At 43.7% G+C, this 26744-nt stretch overlaps 1 protein-coding gene across 4 annotated transcripts in view; it reads right to left on the bottom strand.

Annotated features, from left to right (window-relative positions):
* The window catches only part of TNS3 (tensin 3), an 82476-nt gene that overhangs the window by 24197 nt on the left and 31535 nt on the right, over window positions 1–26744 (bottom strand). For all 4 annotated transcript variants that reach the window (XM_081885198.1, XM_081885199.1, XM_081885197.1 and 1 more), the window contains 3 exons: window positions 25268–26518; window positions 12534–12694; window positions 9930–10056 (listed from right to left, as the gene is read on the bottom strand). In XM_081885198.1, coding sequence (XP_081741324.1) covers window positions 9930–10056; window positions 12534–12694; window positions 25268–26518 — 1539 coding nt within the window. The remainder of the gene's footprint in view (window positions 1–9929; window positions 10057–12533; window positions 12695–25267; window positions 26519–26744) is intronic.

Here is a 26744-nt window from a genome sequence, read left to right as displayed (position 1 = left end):
GACCTATTGCAGTCGTTAAGAGTTGTCAACAGGCTCATCACAGCTATCTGCCAATCACCCATTCCCACCACCCTTCTGAGTAATACCCCTCCCCACCTTCTCACTATATAGAAGGGTCTGGTAACTTCTGTTTCAGTGTATCTGAAGAAGTGTGCATGCACACGAAAGCTCATACCAAGAACTAACTTAGTTGGTCTTTAAGGTGCTACTGGAAGGAATTTTTTGTTTTGACTATGGCAGACCAACACGGCCACCTATCTGTAACTCCACCCCAAGAGGTTTAGAGGCTGTATGGTCAGATCCAGACCGTGCTCCTTCTTCCTTACAGAGGATCACTGTGGAGAGGCGAGAGCATGACCAGCAGCCTCTGGCCCCTGAGCATGTTTCTTAGCTGGCTCCATGGCAACAGGAGAAAAACCATCCCTGAAACAGAGGAAGAAAGGAGACCTCACAGAATGGCAGCCGGAGAGAGCTCTGTAAGGTCCTCTTTTATGAACCTCGCGGGTGGTGCCAACTCATTCCCTTAGGGGCTTCCTAGGAAGAGGACCTTCCCCTTCTGTGTTTACTATGAGGGAGGGAGAAAGGAGACTCCAGCCTGAGTCCTGAGCCCCCCAACATGACTGAGGGAGGGTGGCACTGAGCCCACCTCTTGGGACATTACAGAAAGTACAATACAAAGATATTCCCCCTGCCCAGGGATGTTCACGACCAGAATTATAGTAAACGCAGGTAGAGAATAGATCCCTCCTTTCCCACAGAATATGGCCAGGAGCAATTATAGTGCATTACAGATGCAGTGAAAACAACTTAAAAAACCACCCAAAGAGAATTGTAAAATGCATTTCAGGCGGAAAGAACAGTGACTCTTCAATCTCAAGATACAGTGGTACCTCTGGTTGCGGACGGGATCCGTTCCGGAGGCCCTTCACATCATGAAAAGCCCGCGACCTGAAGTGCCATATCTGTGCAGGTGCGCAGCGTGATTTGGCGCTTCTGTGTATGTGCAAAGTGCGATTTAGTGCTTCTGTGCATGCTCGAGCGGTGAAACCCGGAAGTAACCCTTTCCGGTACTTCCAGGTCACCGCGGGACGCAACCTGAAAAACGTAACATGAAGTTAACGTAACATGAGGTATGACTGTATTGTGTAGGACCTCACTGTCCTAGGCTAGCAGCTGAAAGCCAACAAATCTCCCGCTCAAAGTGAATTAGGAACATTGGTTCCTGCCAAAAAACAGTGACCACACCTGCCAGCTTCTTAAAGGAGATCCTGCTGCTCAACAAGGAGAATTGCACCAACACCAGGCATGCTGCTGTTGGAGCAATGAACTCTGCAAGAATAGCAAAGTAGTCCGAGCAAGAGAAGACAGGACATTACAGTGGTGCCCTGCAAGACGAATGCCTCGCAAAACGAAAAACGCGCAAGACGAAAGGGTTTTTCGGTTTTTGTGTTGCTTCGCAAGACGATTTTCCCTATGGGCTTGCTTTGCAAGACGAAACGTCTTGCGAGTTTGTTTCCTTTTTCTTAAAGCCGCTAAGCCGCTAATAGCCGTGTTACAAAGAGATGAGACTCGCGGAACGGATTAATTTCGTCTTGCGAGGCACCACTGTACAGACTTCATCTAGAATGTCTCCCTCCTCCGCTCTCTCTCAGAGACAGGCTTAAGACTGTGATTGGCTTCGCCCTCCCCATCGCTAATAACACAGGAGGCGAGAAGCCAAAAGGAAGGCCGAGTGGCTAACTGAGTGCTGGCTCCAACCCCTGTGAGCCCCAGGCGCCGGGAGAGAGAGCCTTGGGCCAGGAAAAGGAAAGAAAAAACTCACAAGAAGAACACTGTACATTTAAATACCTAAGGGGAAAGGAGGGGGCAAAAGGCCTGCAAGGCCTGTCTGGTCCAGGTGAGTAAAAGCCATCCTACTCACTGAATGTCCCCCAATCCACTCTGGAAAATGATAACCTGCTAAAAGAGCCAAGCACTTCTGTTTTCACAGCCATTTCAAATTAAGCAGCACAACCGCTCTCGCTTGTGCCATTCCATCGTGGACTGTAAGATCTCAGCGTTTTTGCCAACATTTTAAAAGAGAAAGCACAGAAGCCCCATTTCCCACAAGAAAGTAATCTTGGTTAATTTCCTTAGATTACATGTCTGCTGCTGGGGTCTCCAAAGGACAAGCAAGCAGTCCTATTTTTGGGGGGGGGGTGGAGAGGATCTTTTCCACATTAAAAAATGAGACCCAAGAAGGAAGTGGGATACTCCCCAAACATGATCTGTTATCTCTCTCTCCCTCTCAGCTTTCAGATGGTATTTCCCTGTTCAGGAGAAGCTAAACAAATTTGCAGTGAAATAGGACATTAGTGTATAAAATTACTTTCATAAATGGGCCTAGCAGTCAAACACTGGCTAGAAATGCTACAAGAATATAAATGAGTAGCCAACACTTGCAGAGGGAAGGTCATGTAGGCTAAAACTCAGAATGAGCTCAGGCTTGCAAGGGAAGTTAATAATAGAAAGTGTTTTTTTCACTTACGGCTGAAGAAAGAGAAAGACCAAGGAAGGAGAAGGTCCTTTGCATGGAGAAGATGGGAGAAAGGCTCATCACCTACTTCCAAGTTCCAAAGAGCAAAACATCCTTTCCCAGTGCCATCGTTTGCATGTTTGCTCAGATGTAAGTTCCACTAAATTCACTGAATTTATTTCGTAGTTTAGGATTGCAGCCTCTGGAGTTTCCCTCTCAGAGTGCGCTCTTAATCAGTTTGCCATGCACTCTTGGAGAGTCTTACTGGACAACAAATTATATACCTACAGTTAGCATGAAATGAGTAATGGCTGTATTGTAAGCGGAGACTTTAACTGGCAGCAAATAAAGTTCAGTGTTTGTTTCCTTGTATGTATGTATGAATGAATGAGCAAACATTCTTTACTTCCAACATTTAACATACAGAATAAACACCAGTTTTCAATACCTTGCTTGGTAAATAATGTGAACATTTGGACTCTGGGTCTTACTGGTCAGAAACAGCCAGGATTCACTCCTCCCAGAAGAGGCGAGAGAGACTATGAATGTCTCACCCTGAATGTAAGTGACCTGTTTGAAGGACTCTATGATTTGAAAACAGATGCTGCATGTACTTTTGTTACTTAAGAAAAATCTTAATAAGCACATTCACACAGAGACTGTTGAGCTGGAAGGGGTTCCGAGAGTCAAGTTCCCTGCAGTCCAGAATTGACTTTCTATGAAGCTGGCTATCTTTGCTGCTTACTTGTGAGTAAACCAGAACATCTGTCATGTAAAGAATAGGCTAGGAAGTTTAGGATCAGAATTGTAATAGACCAGCGTGCTCTTCCGAGACGTGGGAGAGACTCGGGGAGTGTAGGCTGCTTGTATACTCTGAGTAACTAATAAGGGAACTGCCTGGGAAACGCAAGGCGCGTTGGTCTCAGAGTCCCCAGGGAAATGAGCAAGCTTCTTTGATCTTGGACAAGGAAAGGGCAGCTGGAAGCTAGCCCTGCTTTCCCTAGCAATCTGTGTCACGGTTAAACTGGGGAGTGCCAAGTGCACTGGCTTGCAGCCTTTCCAAAAGTAATCTGTTTGGTGCACCCAGGTCCCCTCCCGTCAGGGCTGCAAGAGTAAGTGGGAAGCTGGTGGCAGCAACTACCAGAGAGCAAGACCCGTTGACAACACGGAAGGACTGTTGGGTTGCAGTTGGACAAAGAAGGGGGTGGGGCAGAGCATTCCCCGTCACAGCGTTATCTTTTATCTTGATTTTCATTGTCTGCATGTGTTCTATATTTTAACTTGTAAGCCATCCTAGAAACATTTATGCAGAAGGGCGGCCTACCAATTATTAAAACAAACAACCTTTTAAAATCTATTCAGGAAAATCCAGCCTGCTGCATACTGAACAAGAGACACACATGTTTTGCTTTGTAGCAAATATTTATCTTTATCTGCGATTACAAATGTTAGGGTATTGTTGGAAGCTAAAATTGTATCCATCTCATCTTCCACCTGAGTTCTGAGATCCACAAACTCTTGGAAGTTCAGTGTAAACACAAGTAACAGAACAATGCAAACATCTGATAGCAAGAATAATCCAGGAAGCTGGGGGGACCGACATCCTTGAGGACAGGAATGGGGAACCTGAGGCTCCCATATGTTGCTGGAGTGCAACTGTCCCTGATCCTCATGCTCATCCTTGGGTTGGTGCCCAACAACATCTCAGGGGCCACAGCGCCCCCCCCCCACTCAAGGAAACATGGATAGCTTTCCATGTAACAACAATAAATGTTATCCCTGACAGCAGATTTATAATTATTCAGACTTGGTTTGAGAGGCAGTAAAGTGTCACCACCTTTCCAAAAGATGCCAGAAATTCTGAAGAACTGATACTAGAAAGGAAAAAAAGTGAGATGAAGTCAGATAAATATGGGATGATCCCACACCTTGTTTGATTTCTACTTCTAGCAATTACCATCGCCTTGATATTAGTAAAGGAGTGAATGCAGACTTACACAGGGTAGATCTAGCAGCCACAAAATATCTCCAATGCAATCCAGTCATGACTATAGCAGTGAAGTTAGACAAGGCACCATGACCAACTTGGGTTGGATTAGACCCAAAATGAATAAAAAGCAGCAGAATTTATGCAATGCAATATATACATTATATATTTGAAGATATTTCTTACAAGAACCCCACTGGTAAGAAGTTTTCAATGGAAGCCAGATGGGCCATTATCAGGGATGGATGGAATGGGGCAAAGTTTGCTGGTGGGTTGCTTGAAAAAGAGGCAGAAAGAGACCTCTCCTCTCCTCTCCCCACCCACAAGAACAACACAGAAATCACTCCCCCCCCACCCCTGCTTGAACCCAGAAGCCTTGCTATGGGGGCTTATCTCTATTTGGATCATGGCCAGGGACTGAAGAGATGGGCCTCGCTGCCCAACCTATAGAACCTTCCCCACAAGAACTGCTTCCCAGTGCCAGTAAGAGAAAGATAGCAAGAGAGCAGCAAAGGCACATTTCGCTTGCTGTCACAGGGAGCAAGGAAAGCAAGAAATACGCTTGCCTGGCCCTTCCTGTCTGCACATAAGGGACACACTTTTTGCCGGCGCGCTTGTTCCCTGCCTGGGTGCTTAGTTTGCTTCTCAGGAAGACCCTGACACGGCATACAAGGCAAGAGCAATGGTGCTGAGCAGAAGAGCCCACTTCTCTTCCTTCTTGTGAGCCTTTCTTCCTTAAGGCTCCTTGAACTAAGAGAAGTTTTAAAAGAAAGAAAGACAACAAATGCTATTTGGTGGGGTGTTTTGTGGGCTCAGTTACAAGCTTCCCAAAAAACCTGTTGCTTACTAGCCAGGCCAGGCTTCTTCATAGCCTAGCCATTTGAGAAGTGGCCCTCCACCATGTCCTGACTGCACGCTGTCCCTTGACCATGTCCCTTGGCACGCTGAGACGGTTTTGCAGGAGTGGGTTAATATATGGGCTGGAGATTTTGAAAGCTAGACTGAAGAAACCTCTCTCTGTGGACAGTTTTGGCTTAATGAATCCAGTCTCTGTGTCAGCTTCTGCTGACCTTTGAAAATCCTTTCCAAGTCCTGTGATTCTATGGCAGCAAATGTTCAAGCACAGAACATTTGTGAGACGCAGCTCAAATCTCTGGCAATTGGCTTGGTGCAGAATGTTTTAGCTTGTGTAATGCAGCTACACAAAGGGACCTCAATTCACTGCTTGAGGCATAAGACAAGAGGGTCTTTATAAGTCCCAGAGTGGGATACACAGAGCATTCTTGTTTCTTCAGAAGCACACAGGAACCCTCCATTGCAAAACTAGCTGCCCTCACAATGCCAGCTACCGAGTTTCCACTGCTGGATGTTTTTGATGTTTACGTTTAATTTGAAAAGCCAGGGGGAACGACATACTGCTTGAAGAAGGCTACCTGCTTTTCAAAATGGGATTAGCTGCTCGTGGGCCAGATTGCTTACCTGACACACAACTTAAAAGTAGAGGAAGACACATTTTCACAGTGCTCTTTTGTGCAAACAAGGACGTAGCCTCAAATGGACAAATGCAATATGTAAACTGGCCAGTTGTGGGTATCTTCCACAGCAACTCCAGGGATTGCAGCAGTATTTTGCTCTGTATTTTATAATTTTATATTACAATGGAACCTTGGTTTTTGAACATAATCTGTTCTCGAAGACTGTTTGACTTCCAAAAAGTTGGAAATCAGGAGCAAACGGCAGTCGGCAAAATCCACTGAGAAAAAAGAAAAGAAGCCGTTTGACTTCTGAGGCGTGTTCAAAAACGGAAGCAATTACTTCCGGGTTTTTGGCATTCGGCTTCCAAAACATTCGGCTTCTGAGAAGCTTGAAAACCGAGGTTCCACTGTATTATGATGTTTTAATGATACCAATGTGGTATTTTTCATGAGCTGGTGGTTTATAAGTAGTGTTATAAAATAAATAAATCAATAACATAAAATAATCCCAGGAATGCCCAAATTGTGAACCTGAATCTTCCACCTCACCTAAGACAGGCTGAACCCCTTAACCTCAGGCTGAATTCCTTAACCTCTCTCTGCCTTGCCCATTCCCAATGTCAGAACTTGAAATTAGAAGATTGCAGGTTCCTGCCTATGAAGACCATTCCAAGAAACCTCATGGACATAACTGGGAGGAGTTTACAAACATACCCCATTTCTCCAGCTAGGTATTAGTAATACAAACCAGAACAACATGCTTATCCAGGATTAAATCCTAAATGAACTACAGTGGTACCTCGGGTTAAGAACTTAATTCGTTCTGGAGGGCCGTTCTTAACCTGAAACTGTTCTTAACCTAAGGTACCACTTTAGCTAATGGGGCCTCCTGCTGCCGCTGTGCCGCCACCATGCAATTTCTGTTCTCATCCTGAAGCAAAGTTCTTAACCCGAGGTACTATTTCTGGGTTAGCCGAGTCTGTAACCTGAAGCGTCTGTAACCTGAAGCGTCTGTAACCCGAGGTACCACTGTATGTTCCAGTGGCATTGAACAGAAGGAGCTGAAGACTCAAGGGAGCTGCTGATTCAACAACCAGGGTGCTCCTGGACAAGAGGAGACAGCATGAGGCTGCTCAATTCCCTTTCATGGCCATTCACATCTCCACTCTCATAACTCCTTCTGCTGGAGACCCAAGCATCAGTGGCAGGGGCGCCATCTATGTGGGGCCGTGGGGCGTGCTGCTGTCATGCGTGCATGTTGTGGGGAGTGCACACATGTGTGTGGTGACATTGCATGGCCCCAGACCCCTCAATCATGGGAGGCAAGCGTGATCAGTAGTGTCCTGACCCTCAGTCTCACCAATCCTTCATTACCTGACTCACAAACAGGTAAGAACACAACATAAAAACACAAGCATCCAGTAAATGCAGAATTTAAACTTGCAGACAAACATGATGAATAAATTAGCAGCAAAGCACACAAAATGTACCTTATGATAGCACAAAATGCAGGGTGCAGAAAAAGCAGTTATTCTCACAGCGACATAGTGGGGGGAAATAGCACAAGATAGTCAGAAAAGTGCCTTCCCTGAGACCACCAAGGGAGTTCATGGATGAAATGTGAACCAAGAGCTTCCTGGCTCAAAGAAGACACTAGCTCAGCGCAGACTAGAGCCCTTCTCAGACATTCATTTAGATTTAATGTATGGATATGGGAATGGGGTGGGAAGGATCTTGGGTGCAGGATCTGCCCCAGATCTACACCCATGTATTATAATGTGCTCAGAGCGCTGCAGCATTTATGCTTACTGTCCAGGTGCCTTGGTCTAACTGAGGTGAAAGGCAGGGTATATTTTTAACAAACAGATGAGAAAACAGGAACATACTCATGGAGTAAACATTAAAAACTAACTTTCTTTAAGGTCCTATCAGTGGCTTCTGTTTTATAGTTTCCAAAGAGGAATCTCACACCAGTTTAATCAAAAACCTGGATGAACCTAACAAGCCAAAGAATTCAGGGGCATCTATCTGACAGATCTTCATAGAAATAGTCTGGTTGCAGACATTTGTTTTTTCCAAGTCATTTTCACTGACAGTGACAACATATTTTGGTATGCAGAAACAGAAAGCTCCCGGCTTGACTGAACATGCACAGATCATAGTCCTCTCTGACAAACATGTTTTTGTCAAGAAGAAAAGGGAAAAATACCACCAGAAACAGTTTATTTATGAACATGCCCAATAATAGAAGCTTTGTCCAGCTCTGGGACAATTCACCATCAAGGGACACACTAGAAATAGTACAAAGTATGGCAACTTATGCTCAATTGGTCCCATTTTGCTATGTGGAAATCCAGACCTCTGCTACCGGCCCCGAGTAGGTATCAGCACCTCTATTGTGATGTTTCTGTATGTATATTATTAAGGTTAGATGTGCCCCCTTCTCTTTGCCTAGGTGGGAATATGGATGGCTCTGTGGTCTTAATCTATTTCATCCTGTTTTTATATACCCCCCTCTCTTCCCACTCCTGTGTGACTGCATTTATGTGGACGGCCACAAAATAAATAAATACATAGATTGTCCTCCCTCCCCTCGCTGGGGCTGCTGCCCAAACCAGGGAAAGGCTGCAGCACAGAAGCACCAGGATGTGGTGGGCGGCAGCATCAAGGGGGTGGGTGGGAGGACAGTGGCTGCTCTCGGTTGCCCTCTTGCCCAGCTTGCAGCAGGAGATGGCAACCCCAGCACCCCAACCCCCACTTGCGAATGAGGTGCCAGTGCGTGGAGAGGCAGTGGGGAGGGCCAGGGGGAGGGAAGGTCAACCTGCCCAGTTTAGCCTCAACCCCTTCTTGCTCACCTGGTGCACCTTACTCCACTCCCACCCCCACCATGTGCTGGGGGGGGGGAGTTGCCAACTTCCAAGTGTCTCTACTCCAGAGACACTTGTCTCTCTTTCTTCTCTCCCTATTAAAGTGGAGTGCTCCCCACTTTACACAGTTTCACTTACATGCACAAGCTCCTGGAATGTAAATGGGGGGGGGTGTCCTGTAATAATAATCGAGGTGAGTATGGATGCGTGTGCAAGTTCACACTCGGACACCCCACACTCCAAAAGCCTTCTGTATTGAATAGATTATATAACTCTGAAGGCAGTGCTTTATTAAGATATCATTTATGCAATGAAATGTTTCAGTAACTAGCATAGTAACACTGCTCAAGCAGCCAAATGACTGAATTTGCAGACTGTCCACAGAAATGTTAGCAGCAGGAAAAATATTCTATAAATTCTTTGTTCTCACGAAGCGCCAAACTTCATCAACCATGCAGGAGAAAATAGACTTAAAATGTCACCTATGAGCAGAGTCCACATTCAGGAATATGTGTACCTGGATTCTCTGTAAATGATTAACTGTTTTAGCTGACAAAACATGCAAAGCTAAATATAGCATCTGATCCAACTCAGGCCTTTTGCACACTTCAGCAATTTTATTGTTGTCAGTGCTGCAATGGGTCTGGGTCTCTAGGGTGATCAAATGCAAAGAAGAACGAAGTCCCTGTATTTTCAACAGCTATACAGAAAAGGGAATTTTGGCAGGTGCCCCTTGCCATGTGAGAGTCTGAAGAGACATGTCTGCTGAAATTCTGTCTTTTATATGACCATTAAGTGCACAAGATACCTACTTTTTTATCTATTTATACTCCCTGTTTTGCTTCCCGTTATTAATGTTAAGCAAACAGTTGAAGAAGCTGCAACTATTTTGTACAAGGAAAGTCTAGTCTGTACTGTGGAACAATTCTAACAGTTCTAAGAGCACAGCTCTGAGAGGCCAGAGCTGTGAGGACAATGGCAATGGTACCCACCTGAGAGGCGCCAGAACTGAGTTCCAGTGAGTTCTGGCTGAAAAAACCCTGGTTGTAAGATATAGAAGCAAAATACAAAACTCGCTGTCTCACCATAGGGAGTCTCTGGTGATACTGGAAATTCTGGAGTAGTCTGGAGCGTTTCATTCCCATTTTTTGTTCGTGAGAAGATGCTGCTGTCTGCTTCATCCCGGCCTTCCTGATAGTGTTCAACACGCCTCTAGAATATAAAATAGAAACATGGAGGAAGCCCCTTTTTTCCAGGCACGATCAAGTCAGCCTACATAAACCTTTTGCCCCACTTTTAAAACAGAAAGATCTCAGCGCTCCTAAAGCCGCAGACAAGTGGACACATGCAGCCCAGTCGCAGTTAATCTGGGGAAATGACCACTGACCCCATTGCCAGATTGACATCTCCTGGGTCCAAAGTGGTAACTACAACAACAGCACAGGGCTGATTCCAAATCTTTGAAGGCATGCAGACAATCCCCAAAACAGTGGTAGAGTAGGCATTCTTACTCAAGTAATACTTTCTTACCTGGGGTGTATGGGGTGTCAGGGGAGGGGAAGTACCTCTGGTGGGGGACATGCAGTGCTCCTTCTTGGGCAGTTTGCTCATCTTTGGTCCCCCCCCCTGCACTCAGGTCTCACCTGCGGCTCCTAGAAGCTGTCAGCAGACGACAGCGGACACGCCCTGGGGGGAAATGGTTTCAAATGCCTGGCTAAACGGGTGAGGTTGACTGGCTTAAACCCTTGGTGAGTGAGGGACATCCCTGCATGCAAAGACAGGCTCTGGCAGATTGAGTGGACAAGACCAACACTGGGTCCAATGGTCGGTAAAGCGCTTCCTGCACCTGCTGCTGAGGGAAACGAGGGGCAGGTGGGGCTTGTCATCTTGGAAAGGGAGCCTGTCTAGGACATTGCTGATCCTAAACCTTCATGCCTTGCAGCCATACTCATTCTTGAGAAAAGTTTCAGGAGTAAACCCTGAGGAACAGTCCAAACCCACTGTCTTGCAGAACGTCTTTGGGAGAAGAAAAGGTGAAGGAGTAAATGCTACACAAATCCAGAATGAAGTCCCTAAGGCAATGGAAACAAACTCCTTTGTGCCTAGCAAGCTGGTACATCAGGACCATGTGTCCTGGCTTGTCCACCAGCCTATTACAGGTCAATGACTCATGGAAGATGGCCATCATTGACCGTGAGCTGAAAAGGCTCAACACTGACCTTGCTGCTCTACAGGACACCAGACTCACTTCGAATGGCAGCCTCTGAGAGTAAAACTACACCTTTTTCTGGCAAGGAGGGCACGTTCACGGCATAGCTTTCACAGTGAGGACATCTCTTCTGTCTGTGATAGAACCACCAGCCGGAGGGCTCAGAATGCTTGCTTTCTCTCTGCCTCTCAACAACCTCCGGTCTGGTTAGCATCTTGAGTGTCTAGGCTCCCACTTTGTGCTCTGACCATACAGACCAAGGACCAGTTCTAAGAGGAGCAAGACCAGGTTGTCAGGAGGGTTCCAGCCTGAGAACACCTATTCCTGCTGAGAGAATTCAGTGCTAGAGTTGGGAACGATCATCACACATTGGACAACTGCATAGGCCACTTTGGTATTACTGGCAGCATGAAGGAATACGGGCAAAGGAAGGCCTGCCTGAACTGTGCACAGCCTCTGCACCACGAGCACCAAGGCAAAACATTGAGTGTCCTGGAAACAGCCAAGATCAGGCCACAGGAACCAGCTGGACTTGATGGACACCAGGCAATCAGCATTGAACTGTGTTCGTGCCACACGGAGCTACCACAATGCTGACTGTGACACAGGTAGTCACTCCCTGGTGGCAAGAAAGATCCATCTCCAGCCAAAGACAGCCCAAAGTAGAAAGTACGGCCTTGAATCAACTCTGCCAGAACAGTCATGCCTGAACTTTTTGAGTGCTTCCCTGATTTTGTTGAACAAGCTCTACTGACCTGCACCAGACATAGTGTTGAAGCAAGGTGAGACCGCATCCAAGAGGCATCCTATAAGACAGCTATGTCCTCCTTGGGCAAAAGAAACAAACCGACTCCCGGCTGGTTAGAGGCTGGCATTAAAGGACATGGAATCTGTTCTTGCTGTGAGGCTCTCCTCGACTACAAGTGTGTTCCCTGTGAAAATACACTTGCTACACTGAGAAAGGCAAGGGGTGATGCCCAGCGGATTGCCGGACGATGTGCCAATGACTCCTAAAGCTGTGCCACAGCATCCAACTTGCTGCTGACACCAGCAACATTCGCCAAGGATGTGCTCTACGGGGAGCTGGCCTCATGCATCAGACCCATTGGCAGACCAACTGTGTTACACAAAGGTATCTGCAAACATGACATGAAAGCTGGCAACATCAACCCCGCCATGTGGGACTCCCTTGTAGACAACAGCAGCACCTGGAGACAACCAGTCAGGTCCCATATCGACAGCAGTGACCAGAGGAGGAATGACTGCTGAGAGGAGTGCAGAAGGAAGAAACACCATGGTACACCTGCAGCAGCACAACCGGGTGCCTTCCTCTACCCCAGCTGCAACAAAACATGTCTCTCCCCTATCAGCCTCTACAGCCACAGCAGGTGCTGCAACCTTCCAACAGCTTGACCTCACCCCCAAAGGCGCACTCTTCCATTGTCTCTCAAGACAGATGGATGCCAATCAACTTTCTTACCTCATTTGACTCCCCTCCAGGCCTGTATGAACCCAGTCTTTCCGCAGAAGGCTCGGCCCATTTACACTTTGGATATAATGGCTGGGCTGAGACATTGTTCTCAAACTGTGCCTGGCTTAACTTCTTGTTTAGTCCACTCAATACGTCATCTGCTTGAGAGCCTGGAGATACAAACAGACAGAGAAGCTCAATCTGGTTACACGTTAAACATTCAGACAAATACTTTGCAGCAAAATCTATCGGGCTATTCTAAAAAGTGACCACCAGGTAAAGTGAGTTTGCAGTAAAGGGATGTAATTCATTGCCAAGGATAAAATCAAGTAGATTAAAATGGCATCACTGACTGCAGTGTTGTCAGCAAACCTAGCCAAAGTAAATTCTAACATTTTGCATTCCAAGTGAGCCCTGGTTAATACTCGCCATATGTCATCCCTGTACTGCTATTTGCTCATAAAAAGGAACTAACACCGGTTGCTTAATATTTATAAGAAATTCTTCCTTGTTTATCAGAAATGCTACAGCTGCCAGCACATGCGTGTATTTTTATGTAAGCGCAGGGGAGAAAGAAATGGGGAAGACATAGCAGGGTGGAAAATGGAAACTTCCCTTTTTAAGCACAGCCTAAGGGAAAGCCTAAGGGACGCGGGTGGCGCTGTGGGTTAAACCACAGAGCCTAGGACTTGCCGATCAGAAGGTCGGCGGTTCGGATCCCTGCGACAGGGTGAGAATCCCTTGCTTGGTCCCTGCTCCTGCCCACCTAGCAGTTCGAAAGCACGTCGAAGTGCAAGTAGATAAATAGGTACTGCTCCAGCGGGAAAGGTAAACGGTGTTTCCGTGCGCTGCTCTGGTTCGCCAGAAGCGGCTTAGTCATGTTGGCCACATCACCCGGAAGCTGTACACCAGCTCCCTCGGCCAATAAAGCGAGATGAGCGCCGCAACCCCAGAGTCGGTCACGACTGGACCTAATGGTCAGGGGTCCCTTTACCTTTACCTTTAAGGGAAAGTTAGGCTAAAAGCCCCTTTTCCATCCTAAAATATTTTTTTCCCAGGGAACAGGCAAAAAGTGGTCTGCTTCTAGTACACTGTTTATGATTCAATTTATTATTATTTTTAATATATTATTATTAAAGATTTCTTGGTTTACAAAAGTTATGTGCAATGTCTCTTTTTCAAGTTACATTTTCTACAGGTCAGTTTCATTTCTTGAGACATGAGTGTTACCTTAGGAAGAAGAGGGGGAAGAGGGGGAGGGGAGGGGTGGCAATGCTTCTATTCTATTTATTTCTATTCTATTTATTGTATTTGTGGGGTTTAGTGTCAGTGTTGCTTGTGCGGGTTCTCTTTAGAGAGGTTGGGGTTGGCCAAGGGTGTGGTTGTTGATCGTTTGTGATTGGCTGTGGTGAACTTTGTTTTCATGTGTGAGTGAAGTGTGTGTGTGTTTGGATCAGGTTAGACATATTGATTCGAATGCTGTTGGCGGGTTCCTGTTGTTGTCTTGCTGGCCTGTGTGTGTGATGAAGGCGTCTTCTTCTATTTGTCCCTGTGTCAGTTTCAGTTTGTTGGTTAATTTTTCTAGTAGGGCTGCTTCCCATACTATTTGGTACCATTGGTCCAGGCTTACTCCTGACAGGTCTCTCCCGTGTCTGGCTATGATGCTTCTGGCTGCTGAGAGTAGGCGGGTTACGAGTTCTTTGTGGTGCAAGTGGGCATTATTGTCTTGAAAGATGTTTAGAAAGGCCAATTCTGGGGTGATTTCTAATACTTGTTTGGTTATTTTGCATATTTCTCGTATGACTGATGTTCAGAAGAGCTGGATTCAAGTTATGCAATATCGTATCACCACAGATAACCTGGATGATCCAATTTTAGAAATAGCAGGTCTTGTGGTAATTCAACAATAACTGGCTGAATTTAGATGAAACCTGTTAAGTATTGTCACAGTAAACATTTGCCGCTTTCCTGGCTGGAGAGGAGAACTGGGGTGAAAGGGAAGGGAAACACCTGAGAGACATTAGCCTGAACCCTGAGATTGTGTTTACTTCCTTTCCCGCCAGTTATTCAGCTGAGAGTGGCCTGGCCAGTATAAAGACCTAAAAAGTGGAAAGGCACCAGATGGATTCACAGCAAAATATTATAAAGAAATGAAATACGCCCTACTTGTACCGTTGAAAGAAGTGATGAACAATATATTAAGAAAAGGAGAATTACCTAGAAACTTGGAAAGAAGCATATATTACATTAATACCAAAACAAGATTCGGATTTAACACAAGTAAAGAACTATAGGCCAATTTCGCTGTTAAATAATGATTACAAACTATTTGCAAGCATACTGGCAAATAGATTGAAAAAGATATTGAATGAGATAATTCATAAGGACCAATCAGGCTTTTTACCTGGCAGACAGATGAAAGACAACATAAGAAATATAGTTAATACAATTGAATATCTGACTGCCAGAAATGAAAAGCAAGCGGTGTTAATTTTTGTGGATGCGGACAAGGCCTTTGAGAATATATCTTGGGAATTCATGTTAAAGAATCTGGAATTAATGGACACTGGACAATTCTTCTTAAAATGATTAAAAGCTATATATTCAGAACAGAGAGCAAAATTGATTATAAATAATATAGTAACAGAAAGTATCAATATTATGAAAGGTATAAGACAAGGGTGTCCATTATCACCATTATTATTCATATCGGTACTGGAAGTCCTTCTACAGACAATAAGGAGAAATGAAACAATAAAAGGAATTTCAGTTGGTCGGAATGAGTATAAAGTGAAAGCCTTTGCCGATGACTTGGTACTAACTATAGAAGATCCAGTTACAAGTGTTATAGGAGTATTAGAGGAGATAGAACAGTTTGGGCAAGTGGCAGGTTTTAAACTGAACAAAAAGGAAACCAAAATGATAGTTAAAAATATGAAACAGGACTTGGTGGAAGTACTGCAACAACAAACTGGCATAGAAGCAGTAAAAAAAAGTTAAATATTTAGGAATTTGGTTAACACCTAAAAATATTGATCTTTTTCAAAATAATTATACACTGGTGTGGAATGGAATTAAAAGAGACAATTTTTAAAGAGTGGCAAAAAGCAATTTCAAGATATATCTGGCAGGGAAAGAAGCCGAGAATACAATGTAAGTTGTTAACAGATGTTAAAGAAAGAGGAGGCTTCACCCTGCCAGATTTGAAATTGTATTATGAAGCATCTTGTCTCTATTGGTTAAAGGAATGGATGTTATTAGAAAATACAGAATTGTTAGATCTGGAAGGTTATAATAATAGATTTGGTTGGCACGCATATTTATGGAATAACAAAACAAAAGTCCATAAAGGATTTGGAAACCACATATTTCGAAGATCTCTAATAGAAATATGGGATAGGTATCAAAACCTACTGGAACATAAAACACCACATTGGTTATCTCCATTAGAAGCAATGAGTGTGAAAAGGATCAATATGGGTGGGAATTGGATAACTTATGGGGAATTAATACAAAAAGAAGGGAGTAAGTGGAAGATGAAGCCATATGAAGAAGTTAAAGAATATGTGAATGATTGGCTCCACTACCGCCAGGTCAATGAAATGTTTAAACAGGATTTTAAAGAAAAAGGATTTGATGATAATAAATCAAAGTTTGAAGTAGAGATATTAAGTAATAAATATAAAATTTTGTCCAAAATGTATAAATTGCTGCTTGAATGGCATTTGAAGGATGAGGAGGTAAAGTCGGTAATGATTTATTGGGCCAAAGATATTGGGTATAATATACAGTTGAATGATTGGGAAAAACGATGGAATGAAGGTTTAAAATTTACTGCATGCAATGCCTTAAAGGAAAATTTGATGAAAATGATGTATAGATATTACACCAGTTAAATTAGCTAAAATGTATAAAGTTAGCAATAAATGTTGGAAATGCAAAGAAAAAGAGGGAACATTTTATCATATGTGGTGGGAATGTAAAAAGGGGAAAACTTCTGGGAGATGATATACAGTATAATGAGATGAAAAAAATGTTGAAATATACATTTATTAAGAAACCAGAAGTATTTTTACTTGGCATTGTAGGAGATGATATAAACAGAAAGGATTGTAAGTTGTTTTTATATGCAATGACGGCAGCATGAATATTATTGGCACAAAAATGGAAGCAAAAAGAATTACCGACAAAAGAAGAATGGAGGATGAAATTGATGGACTATGCAGAATTGGATAGGCTAACCGGAAGAATTCGAAACCTGTGGGACCAGAGATTCACAGAAGACTGGTGTAAATTTACGGACTATTTGAAAAGTAATTGTGATGACCAGATTACGTTTGTAGGTTTGCAAGAACTTCTGTGAGGTAAATTATTTGAATTAATGCAAAAATGGTTAAAGAGGTGGGTTGTGAGTTAAGATAATTAAAGGCAATAGGAATTTAAGAAATGCAGAAGAAATGATAAAAATGGTGGATCATCAGAGGTGCTGATGGAAGTCCAAAAAGATTGTATAAGATGTGAAGTTCTGTGGAATGCATAATAATTGGTATGTTGAAATTAATAAAAATTATATATATATAAAAAGAGAGAGAGTGGCCCGGCCAGAGGCATTAGCCAACGGCCTCTCAACCCCTGGATCAGCTGTGAACGAAGCCATTTCTCTTGGCCTTAAACTGGGAAGAGCAGATTCCTCTTCCACAAACCGGGCAGAGAACACAGCAGCTATTTTCTGAGATCTGCTTTTCATCAGCAAGATTCTCCTAGAGATGCTTCAGTGGTCTCTGAAAATACAGTACATTTGCATCTTATGTGGGGGTGATGTTTGGGGGATGGTGCGTATATGCAAAAATGAATATACATGAGTATGCGTCCCCTTGGAACTGCCCCTGTGTGAGCATCCTTACCTTTGCGGAGCTGGAGGAGAGCTTTCAAGCCCTCCACCTTGCTTACTGGGCAAGTCCTGCTCAGCACGCAGGGTCAGCAATGCTCTCGCAAGACCTTAAAGGTCTTCCTTGTTGAGCCCGATTTTGATGTCACAGCCACGGTTAAAGGTGGGGGACATTCACAAATGCTTCCAAAAGCCTTTCAGAGCTTAAAAGGGATGGGGAACACGAACTCACACACGAAACACTACACTCAGATTCAAAGCACTCCCAATGTTTGGTGCTTTCCAGATGTCTCATTATTTATGGTATTTTAAGATTTTGCTGGAAGCCGCCCAGAGTGGATGGAGAAACCCAGCCTGATGGGCGGGGTATAAATAATAAATTATGATGATGATGAATTTTCACAACTTTTTTCTTTTTTACATATTGCTTGTATTTTGAGAACTCTGCTCCTAATAAAAAGGACAGAGTTATACAGGGAGTCTTTCATAATTCTTGTCTCATGAGTTTCTCCTAAGGGGGAAAAAGTAAATGAATAATGACCTTTTTTTTTCATAAATGGCAAATCGCAAGTAAAGTACCTGCACTATAGACAAAATAAAAAGGTAAATCTATTTCTCCTGGGTCTATGTCTGCTGCTAAGGAGACAGAATGCTGGGCAAGATAGAATATTACCAAATAATTAAGATTTATTTTAAGCAGCCCTAAACCTTGCTTCTGACCACCTTCCCATTGTGGAGGCACAAACACATGCAGTCCCCTCGACTATATACAATGTGGGGTTATTTGTACAATCACACAAATAGGATATGCTCATTCCAGCTTGGGAGGAGGACTGAGCAACTAACTCTGTGAACAGCTCTTTCTTATTAACTTGGAGGTGCCACTGTAACTGGCTCCAAAATAAGCGCTGCTCCCAATTCCAAAAATGTTCACAACTCTAGACTGTCTTTATACTGTACACCTTTAGGTGCCAGGCGAAAATGTCTCTCTTCAACCAGGCCTTTGGCTTGATTAACATCTTATACCCTTTTTTTAATGTGTTTGTGGGAGGAGTGAGGGAGGGAGTTTACTGGTTTGTGCTTTTTCCTTCTTGTTTTTCTTATGCATTTTGTGAGAGCTAAAGATGAAGGGCGGTACACAAATTTAACTAATAAAATAACAATAAATAAATATTTGAATATACTCTCCCCTTACTCATCTGTCTCCCCAACCTGAACCTCACAGAACTAAAGCAACTGAAAAGAATGAGAACTACACGATGCATCGCCTGCCATTCTCATCCCCCGACATCTTCTCCTAGGGAGGATCTGGCGGGAGAGGAAGTGACATGAGAGACCCAAATCGTAACAGGGAAGATCTGATTGGCCACTTTGAATCTTGGGATTTCATGGTCTATGCGTGCCTCTTTGGGTTTAATATAATGATTGAAATATAAAGATAGAACTTCCGGAGGTGGCGCAAAACGGCAATGGCGGTCCTCTTTACACTGTGAAGAGGGGCTCCGCGAAAAAGGGTCGTCCGCTGCGGCATAGCGGAGACCCATTAAGACAAACCGCAGGCAGAGCGAGCCTGCGGCCGTGGGACTCGGCGGGTGCCAGAAGCCCCCCCAGAAACGGAGAAGGGACCTCGTAAGAGGCTCCGGAGCGTGAAAGGGGGAGCGGCGCTGTGAGTTCATCGCTCTTTTCGCGGAAGTGAAGCCGCGCTGCTGCTGCTGATGAGCGTCGACCTTTCTTCTTGAAAAACATCGGAATTGGCTGCAATTTACCCGTGAGTAAGGAGTACTAAAGATTGACTTAAAGATTGACTTAAATTCATTTAATTCGGCTGAAAACGGGAGGCGAGTAACAGGAAGTCCGTCTCCCGACCCTGCTAATCAGAGCAAAGCAAAGAATTCGGTGTGGGCTGAAGCGCTTAAAAAGAGACTCTGAAAGTAGCACGAAGGGGCATCAATAGACTGTGTTTTTAGAAAGTAAAAGGATTGAAGGATTAAATCTTTTGGTTTATTTTGCCACGGAACCTTCCCCCTACTGTGGAGTGACGTGGAGTTAAAGGGGATAACCGAGCTGTCGGGCTGCCAGTGTTGCAAAGGAGAACTGTCAGGCTGTTGAAACTTTCTCTGAAGTACAAATTGTCGCATTGATGGATACATTATCGCTTTAATACTGATACTGGAACCTTTCTGTCACCTTGTGGCACTACTTTGAAACAGATTTATCTGGAAGCCTCCTTTTTGAACTTGGGGATTATAAAAGTTGAAATAGGAACTTTGATGGTGGAAAAGAAACTTTCCTTCCTATGAAACACCCCCCCTAGTGGATTTGCGGAGGTATAGAGGTCTGGGAACTGTACCATATTGAGATTTTTTGTGGTTTAATTGTTTACATTCTGGACTTGCCTTTCTCATGGATTGAAAGACTATTTGACCTTGAACAGAGGCAGCTGGGGAATGAGTGGCTCAGGGAAAACAAGAGCAGCTAAAGCTAAGGAAACTAAAGAAAAAGATAAGAGAGCTGGGCAGCTTGTTCAAACAACGTTAATCCATCAACGTAGATCCTCTGTACCAACTGTGCTGACGGCGCAGGAGGAAGAAGTTGAAACGCTTGCCACAGAAGATATGGCAACTGGAGGAACTGATCCAGTCTTGAAACAAATTTTGGAACAATTGGCACTTCTGAATAAAAAGGTGGATGATCAGTCATCTAAAATTGACAGAGCTACATCTACTATCAGTAAGTTATCAGATCAGGTTTCCCAGCATACCCAGGCCATTGAGAAATTGCAAGGAGCTACGGTAGAGAACTATAAACTAGCTGCGGAAGCCAACCAAAAAGCTGAGCAAGCGTGCAAAAAGGTCGAGGAGATCAAAGGGGAAGTAAGACCTCTGAAAAGACAGGTAGGAGAACAGCAAGCCTACCTGTCAATGGTGGAATTGAAAAGTAAGGAATGCAATCTTAGGCTGAGGGCCGTCCCAGAACTGGAACAGGGCAACCTAGAGGAATTTTTGACGCAGTTATTTTCTAAATTTTGGGGGGTTGAGGAAGACAAAGACTTTAAAATTGTGACGGCCTTCAGATTGGGAAGATCGGCTAAGAAAGACAAGTCCAGAGACTGTTTGGTTTGCTTGAGAACAAGAGAGGAAAGAGACAAGATATTAGGCCAACATTTTAAAAAATCTCTGGAAGTTGAAGGCAAAAGAGCAGAAATTTATAGAGACATTCCTAAATATCTGTTGGACCTTAGAGCCTCATATACAGACTTGGCCAAACTGTTAAGGTACAACGCAATTCCTTATAGGTGGGAATTCCCTCAAGGTTTATCATTTACCTATAAAGGAAAGAAGGTAAGAATTAAAACACTAGAGGACCAGCAGAAGTTCCTGCACGACAACGAGGAGGACCTCCAAAAGAGAGCCGTAGATTCTTGGCCTCCACCACCGGGATTACCACCAGGACCATCTGGAGGCGGACCGGCACCACATCCTTCGGGAACGGAGGATAACATAGATACCCAACTGTGATACTTAAGTACTAGACCAGGATGTCTCTACAGCTTCTTAGTTGGAACATAAATGGCGGGAACTCTCCAGAAAAAAGGAGAAAAGTATTTCATATTTTGAAAAAAGAACAATTGGACATTATCTGCTTGCAAGAAACACATGTGACAAGACTCCACAGAAAAGTGTTAATTAATAAAAGGTTAGGCCAAGAATTTATTTCATCGGACAAAGTCAAGAAAAGAGGAGTGGTGATATATGCAAAGGAGAACTTGTCACCAAAATTTGTATTTAAAGATGAACAGGGCAGAATTTTGGCGGTTGAAATTCAGACACAAGGAGAAAAGTTTTTAATTTTAGGAATATACGCCCCAAATGAAGGGAAATCGGAATTTTTCAAGAGGCTGCATGAGACTATGCTGGACTATTTGGATTACAACAACATTATCATGTTGGGAGATATGAACGGAGTCGTCTCAGTGAATATGGATAAGTCGCAAAGTGCTAACATAACGAAAGACGGCAGACTACCAAAAACTTTTTTCGAAATGACTGACAATTTGGACTTGACTGATATATGGAGGATCAAGAACCCTCTAGGGAAAGAAGGAACGTTCTTTTCTGAGGCCCATATGACATGGACGCGAATCGACCAAATATGGATAACTAGAGGACTGGCACCTAAGACTAGAAAAGTGGAAATCTGCCCAAAAACCTGCTCCGACCACAATGCTTTGAGAATGGAACTGAGATTAAACACAACCGGATCTTTCAGATGGAAAATGAATGACGCTTTGTTAAGAGATCAGGAGATTGTTAGGAAGGCCCAAAAAGCTTTAAAGGATTATTTTGAAATAAATCTAAAGACAAATGTGGAAAAAAGAACAATCTGGGACGCAAGTAAAGCAGTTATGAGAGGGTTTCTAATACAGCAGAATACGATCAAAAAAAGGCTCTGGAATGAAAAGAAGGAGAAGATTTTGGAGAAAATAAGAGAAGGAGAGAAAAAATTGAGATCCAGGCCTAAATCAAAGGAAGTATTGAGAGAAGTGAAGTTTTTCCAGGCACAATATTCGAAACTGATAAATCAGGAGGTGGAATGGAAAATTAAACAAATGAAACAAAGATCCTTTGAATCTGCTAACAAGTGTGGGAAGCTGCTGGCTTGGCAGTTGAAAAAGAGACAAAAGCTTAATACAGTTACAAATCTAGAGATCGAAGGGAGAATGGTTCAGAAACCCGAGGAAATTAGAAAGTGTTTCCAGAGATACTTCAAAGAACTTTATTCACAAAGGCCACAAAAAGATTCGGAGGTGGACCAATTTTTCATAACTAATGGATTACAAAAAATACCTCAGGAAATGAGAGCAACCTTGAACTGTAATATTACGTTCCAAGAAATTGAATGCGCCATTCAGAACCTCCAACTGGGCAAGTCTCCAGGACCAGATGGACTTACTTCCAAATACTATAAGGTACTGAAGGATTCGCTGATACAACCACTGTTGGAAGTTAGTAACCAGATTATGGAGGGGAAGAAGGCACCGGAAACGTGGAAAGAAGCTTTCATCACGTTGATACCAAAATTAGAAACTGAAAAAACCCAACTTAAAAACTACCGTCCTATTTCACTCCTAAATGTGGATTATAAAATTTTTGCAGACATTTTGGCAAGCAGGTTTAAGAAAGTATTAAATGAAGTGATTCATAAGGACCAAGCAGGCTTTCTCCCTGGCAGGCATTTATTTGATAACACAAGAAACATCATTGACATTTTGGAATTCCTACAGACAAACTCAAATACAAGAGCGGTGTTGATTTTTATTGATGCGGAGAAAGCCTTTGACAACATTTCTTGGATGTTTATGAAGAAAAATTTGGAAAGGATGGGAGTAGGGCGGGGGTTTGAAAATGGAATAGAAGCAATTTATTCAGAACAAAAAGCTAAATTGATAGTAAACGACGTGGTGACAGAGGAGTTCAAAATTGAAAAAGGGACACGACAGGGGTGCCCTCTATCTCCTCTGCTGTTTATTTCAGTCCTGGAGGTGCTATTGAACATGATCAGAAATGACCGGTTGGCACAGGGAATTGTGGTCGGAGAGAAACAATATAAACTGAAAGCATTCGCAGATGACTTGGTATTAACATTACAGGAGCCAGCCTCTAGTACTAAAAGAGCGTTAGAATTAATTTCTGACTTTGGTCGGGTGGCGGGATTTAAGCTGAATAAACAAAAAACTAAAGTTCTAGCAAAAAATTTGACAACTACTGAAATAGAGGAGTTCAGAAAAGAAACGGAACTAAATGTGGTTAAAAAAGTAAAGTACTTAGGGGTGTACTTGACCTCCAAAAACTTGAATTTGTTTAAGGACAATTATGAGAAATGTTGGTCAGAGATTAAAAGAGACTTGGAAACATGGTCAAGACTGAAACTTTCCTTGTTGGGTAGAATAGCTGCTATAAAGATGAATGTATTGCCGAAAATGTTATTTTTGTTTCAGGCCCTCCAGATCGTGGACAAGGTGGAATGTTTTGGAAGATGGCAGAGGGATATTTCTAAATTTGTCTGGCAGGGCAAAAAGCCCCGAATAAAGTTTAAAATACTAACTGATGCGAAAGAAAGAGGGGGGTTTGCCCTGCCGGACTTGAGGTTATATTATGAATCTGCAGCCCTCTGCTGGTTGAAGGATTGGATTTTATTGGAGAACACCGATGTCCTCGACCTGGAGGGATTTGATAATGCTTTTGGGTGGCATGCATATTTGTGGTACGACAAGGTTAAAGTTCATAGATTGTTCAAAAACCATATTGTCAGAAGGGCAATTTTTATGGTCTGGTCAAAATATAAAGACTTATTGGAGAGTAAAACTCCGAGGTGGCTCTCACCGATGGAGGCCAAAGCACGTAAAAGACTCAATATGGAGGCCCACTGGCCTAAATATTGGGAAATAATTGAAAAAATTGGAGATAATTGGAGGTTGCAGAGTATGGAAAAGTTAAAAAACAAGGTGCGAGATTGGTTGCATTATGCCCAAATCCAGGAAGTTTTTAAAGCGGACAAAAAAGTGGGTTTCCAGGAGGAAAAATCGAAATTAGAGACAGAGTTGCTAGAGCCAAAATCTAAGTTAATTTCGAGAATGTACAACTTGCTGCTTAAATGGAATACACAGGATGAGATTGTTAAATCCTCCATGATAAAGTGGGCACAGGATTTGGGGCACAACATTATGTTCGAAGACTGGGAAAGGTTATGGAACACCGGAATGAAATTTACGGCATGTAGTGCCCTGAAGGAAAATATTATGAAAATGATATACCGGTGGTACATGACCCCAGTCAAGCTTGCAAAGATATATCACCTGTCTGACAACAAATGTTGGAAATGTAAAGAGGAGGAAGGGACATTCTTACACCTCTGGTGGACCTGCCCGAAGGTGAAGGCCTTCTGGGAGATGATACATAATGAACTAAAAAAGGTGCTTAGATTTACCTTACCCAAGAAACCGGAGGCCTTCCTCCTGGGCATGGTGGACCAGAGGGTGGCAAAGAAAGATAGAATTTTCTTTATGTATGCTACTACAGCAGCAGGATCTTGATGGCAAAGCACTGGAAGACACAAAATCTACCCACATTGGAAGAATGGCAGACGCAGCTGATGGACTATATGGAACTGGCTGAAATGACTGGCAGAATTCGAGACTCGGGAGAAGAAGAAACGGAGGAAGTTTGGGAAAAGTTCAAGGATTATTTGAAAAAGCATTATAAGTTGTATGAATGTTAAAAAATGCTCCTTTTTAGGAAATTACAGCTTCAGCATCGGAAAATTTTTGAATTGGAAAATAAGGTATAACAAGACAGAAGTGGTGTAATGAAATAATTTTATTGTGTTGAAACTAAAAATTAATGGATTTGGACTGTAATGTTTAGAGACTAGATATCACGATAAAATGGAAGACATATTATTATGTTTAAAATAAGTTAACAAATTGCTGAGGTTTTGAATCGATAGAGAATGCAGTGCTCGGAAGATGGGGGGAGTCTATTAGATCTATGGAAATATGTATTTGGAAGTTGGATTTTGTATATTATAAACTTAATAAAAATTATATTAAAAAAAAAAGAAATATAAAGATAGAAATTATTTTGATATAAGGTGTAGAAAAAAACATATTAATGAAAAAAGATAAATGACTTCAGTTCCATCCCAATGTTCCAGAGATCTGTAATAGGGAGATACTGAGATACTCCATTTCTCAGTGACAAACTTTTAACATATTCACACTATGCAATGGCAAATGGAAGCTTTTAACCACTGAAGAAAAACACATTTCACTGATGCATCATGAAGAATAACTCACCCTTAGGAGGCAGGTTTCTCTCCAGGATCTCTGCCTTCCCATGGGATCTGCGGCTCATCCCAAACCCTCCCATGTCCATTTTAGGGCTTGCAAGGCCATTCAGCTGACCTGTGTCTCTGCTGATTGTCTTGATACATGTGGGAATAGGCTCAAATGTTGGGTCCAGTTCTAATATTAATCTATTAAGCTGCTCAATGGACTGATCAATATCCAGGGTTGGGGAGGATGGCAAGCCTGCTGAATCATTTCCCATGTTCAATCCCAGTTCAAGGTTGTGTTGTAATTTTAAAACCTCAGGGCCAGGGATTTGTGCTATCTTGCTGGACGGTGGCATGCTCCCAAGGCTCCTCTGCACAGCATCTCTGCTGCTGGATCCTCGCGCAGGGGTATCTGGACCTCTGGCTTGGCTGCGCAGGTTGCCGGAGTTCTCAGCCACGCCACGAATACCAAGCCGTACTTCATTCTCTGGGCTGTAAGCGTACTGGTGAGCGACGACCATTTGCTGTTCCTGCACCCATGTCTGGGTTGGGTAGCCACTGAGGCTGTAGGCCTGTGGCTCGGTGGAAACGGCAGTATTTCTCGGCAGCTGCTGAGACTGCTTTGGGTCGGTGCCTCCGAAGTGCCTCTCATATCTGGCGTCTCCACCAATGTCCAAATCTGGGACCAGAGTGTTGCTGTACTCCTCCTCCAAAGTATTACTTCCAAAGCCATCTGACAGAAGAGAATTCTGGCTGCTTTTGTGGCAGCGGAAGTTTCCAAGGTGGTTGGAATGCTGCCCTTCGGAGGAGGACAAAGTCCCAAGGCTGCCCACACTGTGGAGGTCATGGCTGGACACCTCGTCATCCAGAATGTCTGTTTCCCTGTCCTTGTGCTCGGCACCTCCATTCACATGAACCTGGGCGGGTACTATGTGGCGAGTCCCACTGAACGTGCTTTGGGCATCGGTCATATCCTTAGGAGGACTGGCTGAGTGCTGCAGACCAAGGCCGCTCAGCAATTGCTCCAGCCCCTCTTTCTCCAGGGGGCTCAGGACACTCTGGGCTTCTGGCAGGGGACGCTCTTCAGTCTTGTCTGTCCTCAGAGAGGCTGTAGAGTGTCCCGAGTCGCTGCCCACGGACCAGGCATAGTCCCTGGGGTCAGGGCTGGTATCTGCAGCAGCCGGGGCCCTGCGGGGAAGGGCGCTCTCACTGCAGCTTTTCTTCCTCGCTTCAGCATACAAGTTGCCCCCCGTGGGGTCCTGGGTGTGCAGCTCTGCAAAGAAATACAGCAGGCATTATATACGGTAAGACAAAACAGAGTGGAGTGGGGGAACGGGGACAAGAAGAAACTATTTAATATTGTTTATTATTATTTATTAAATTTGTTGGTTGCTTTATCTTGCCCAGGGCAGCCCAAAGCAACCCACAACCAAACAGACAGAAAGACAACCCTCACAGCCCCATGTTAAGGAAAAGGAGGCTGTGAGGAGGCGGGGCTT

The sequence above is a fragment of the Podarcis melisellensis genome (genome assembly GCF_964234715.1).
Source record: "Podarcis melisellensis genome assembly, chromosome: 13".
Classification (NCBI taxonomy): domain Eukaryota; kingdom Metazoa; phylum Chordata; class Lepidosauria; order Squamata; family Lacertidae; genus Podarcis; species Podarcis melisellensis.
Note: the sequence above shows the minus strand (reverse complement) of the source record. Positions and strands in the feature narration are given on the sequence as shown.